The sequence below is a fragment of the Buceros rhinoceros genome, unplaced genomic scaffold (assembly GCF_000710305.1).
Source record: "Buceros rhinoceros silvestris isolate BGI_N320 unplaced genomic scaffold, ASM71030v1 scaffold40458, whole genome shotgun sequence".
Taxonomy (NCBI): domain Eukaryota; kingdom Metazoa; phylum Chordata; class Aves; order Bucerotiformes; family Bucerotidae; genus Buceros; species Buceros rhinoceros.
In genome coordinates this window covers 537-3,400 of record NW_010427011.1, presented here as the reverse complement: position 1 = coordinate 3,400, position 2,864 = coordinate 537, and the positions used below count along the sequence as shown (strand labels likewise).

At 55.9% G+C, this 2,864-nt stretch overlaps 1 protein-coding gene across 1 annotated transcript in view; it reads right to left on the bottom strand.

Annotated features, from left to right (window-relative positions):
* The window catches only part of FBF1 (Fas (TNFRSF6) binding factor 1), a gene marked incomplete at both ends in the record, with an annotated part of 12,668 nt that extends 10,735 nt beyond the window's left edge, over window positions 1–1,933 (bottom strand). Inside the window, 5 exon segments of the mRNA XM_010141714.1 lie at window positions 209–350; window positions 474–524; window positions 1,020–1,080; window positions 1,489–1,579; window positions 1,892–1,933. Coding sequence (XP_010140016.1) covers window positions 209–350; window positions 474–524; window positions 1,020–1,080; window positions 1,489–1,579; window positions 1,892–1,933 — 387 coding nt within the window.
* Window positions 1,934–2,864: the final 931 nt, after the last annotated feature.

The following is a 2,864-nucleotide window of genomic DNA, read 5'->3' as shown; positions in this document are numbered from 1 at the left end:
CCGCTCGTGATGGTATCACAGCACGACGAGAGGCCAGGCCAGACATCTCCTGAGGGCCAGCACACGCTCAGGATAACGCTCCCCAAAAGGGACCAGGAAAAGGGGGTTAGGGAACAAATCCCCTTCTCGTTCTTCCCTACCCAAGACAAAAAACCTCCTGCTCGTTTGTGATCAGGCTGTGAAACGAGGAGCAGAATCTCTTTGTTACCTTTCACGGGAACTGGTGGCTTCCCTGAGACTTTTACTCCTCCCAAGGGGTCACATTTTCCAGGACCTTTCACAGTCGTCTTCCCTGGCCCAGAACTGGGTTTCGATACTCTCAGGAGATCAGCTTCCACACTGTCCTCGTCCTGGGAAGCAAGAGGATGAGGATGGGCACAGGGTGAGCTGCTACTGCCCCGGTGCTGCTCCTCCCATTGGAGGCTGCGGCTGCAGAGCATGTGGGGCTGGGATGGGGGAAGCTGTGCACTTACCTTCAGGCTCTGCAGCAGAGCCTGTGGGTCTAGGTCAGAGCCACTGGATCCCTGTGTGCCAGGGAGGGGAGAGATCAGACTGACGCACAGACTTTGGAAACTCCTCACCCCTGATCTAGCCGCTGATTTGCCTCATTTGATGTGATAGAAGACACGTCCTGTGCCTCAACTGCTTTGCTGAGACCCTGCTGCCTCTGAAAGAAGCGTCGTGAACACCCAAGGCCATTGCTCTGCGTGAGGGTCCTTCCTGGGACACTCTACCTGAAGCGGATGCAGGAAGGCAGGGCTGCAGGAGCATGTGCCTGCGGGCTTTGCTCCATCTCATCCAGGGTACCTGGAAGCCCTTTTCCACCACCTGCTTCCTCCCTGTCCTGTCTTCCCCACCCCACGCTGATACTGGAGAGAGGCTGCCTCACCTGCCAGACCTCACGGTTCATCCCTGATATCCCACTGCTGACTTGAATGAGGTGACACCAGTGGCAAGCTTGACGCAGTGCAGCCCCAGCCCTCAGGACACCCTGGCTCTCTCCCAAAATTTGGGCTCACCTTTGCAGCCTCAGTGTCCTCTGCAGGGAGTTTGCTCAAGAAATCACCCTCTAATAAGGACCTGTGACACAAGCAGCACCACACGTGAGCTCAGCGAGGGCACCCTGGCCAGGTGGTGGGAGGCGGAGGAGACCACACAGGCACACCCCCAGCAGCCACATCAAACAGAAAACAAGGCTGGATCAGCACTGTGATCAGAGAGAGCAATGCCAGGACTGCAATATTTCAGCAAGCAACTGTTAGAAGGGAGATTTACAGGTGACAGGGCTGGCAGCACCCAGCTTTTGCTGGAGAGCTTCAGGCTCTGGGCTCTCAGCTCCCGAAAGCATCGCCGGTAACTCCCCTTCCCAGGCAGTCGCTGTCGGGGCAGGCAGCGAGGTGGAGAGGCCAAGGACAGGGCAGCTCGGCAGGACCTGGGGAGCTCAGAGAGCTCTCCAAGCGGGACAGGCTGTGTCTCGGAGGCACTCACTTCTTGCTGGCCTGTGAGCTGCTGCCCTGGGCTCCCCCACTGCTGCCCCTGGCCAGCTGGGAGCCTCTGGTAGGTTTAACAGGGATTTCAGCTGGAAATAAGACAGGGAGGGGATAGTGATGGACACAGACATATTCCTGGCCTGGGCACTCCAGAGGTTTTGCTGTCCCCCTGTGAGCCACAGAGGATTTTAATCAGAGATTAACTGCACTTTGCCTCCCCAGGCTGATATCCAGCCTATTCAGTGCCTGACTCCGGGAAACCCTGCTCTCCGCTCTGCTCCCTGCTTCATCCCCCCTCGCAACTGCAGACCCCTCGGAGACCAGAGGCTGTTGCACCAGCACCTCCTGTTCCCAGGAGAGGAGTAAGAGCACAAGAATGCTGCAAAGAAGGTTCGTTTTACCATCGTCTGCCAGGAGGTCATGGAGCAGGTCTTCCAGGGAGTCTGAAATGGGACAAATTGAAGGTGTAGTGGCAGGTAAGCTCACCAAGAGGTGGAGAAAAGCTCCCAATTTCAATACGGTAATTTGAAATCCCCCAAGAACAAAGGTTTGGTCTCAAGCATCACCAGCAAGAGGCCCTCCTTGCTGGACTAGAGAGAACTGCCAGGACTTGATCCAGTACTTTGCAGAGAAAAGATTTACCTGTGCGTGGTCAGGAACAGGACATCGCTATCAAGTGGGCCAGCTGCTTTCCAGCCAGTCAGTCGCTGGCCCCCACAAGCAGCACGTAATCTGCGAGCTCTCAGCCTGCAGTACCTCAGAGTCCCTGGGCAGCCCCAAAGCACTGCCTCAGCACCAAGAGCTGCGAGAGGCTCCAAACACGCGGTTTGGGAGTAGGTGAGGGGAAGAGCTCAGACAAACACATATATTTTCACTTGGATTTGGGAAAGACCCCAGGACCCTAATAAGCAAATCCACTTGATGGGAAAGGCAGGTGAATATCTCTGGGTCAGGATTGACGTGATCTGCTCTACTGCTGCTCTCCGATAAGGACCATGAAACGTTTCAGTAGCCAGCACTGCCACCTGATCCCAGTGTCCCCCCTCCTCTGTCCCAGACATTCCCAGCAGACCAAAGCACCCACAGACGGTGAAAGGAAAGCACGTGAGCATACATACCTCCTGTTTTCTTGGGTTTCATAGCCTAAAGAAAAAGACAAATGCCCTCATCAGAAAATGGAGTAGTTCTGACCCGGACTTTCTCAAAACACACTAAAGCCAGAGGCAGGTTTCTCCAGAGCCTCCCACCAGCAGCAGCGAAGCCCTCTTCCTGCCCACGCTGTCCGGGAAAGAGCACGTGAAACACCGGGCAACCACGGAGAATCTACAGCCGTAGAGACACCAGCAAGCACAGCCCCTCCTGACCGCCAGCCGG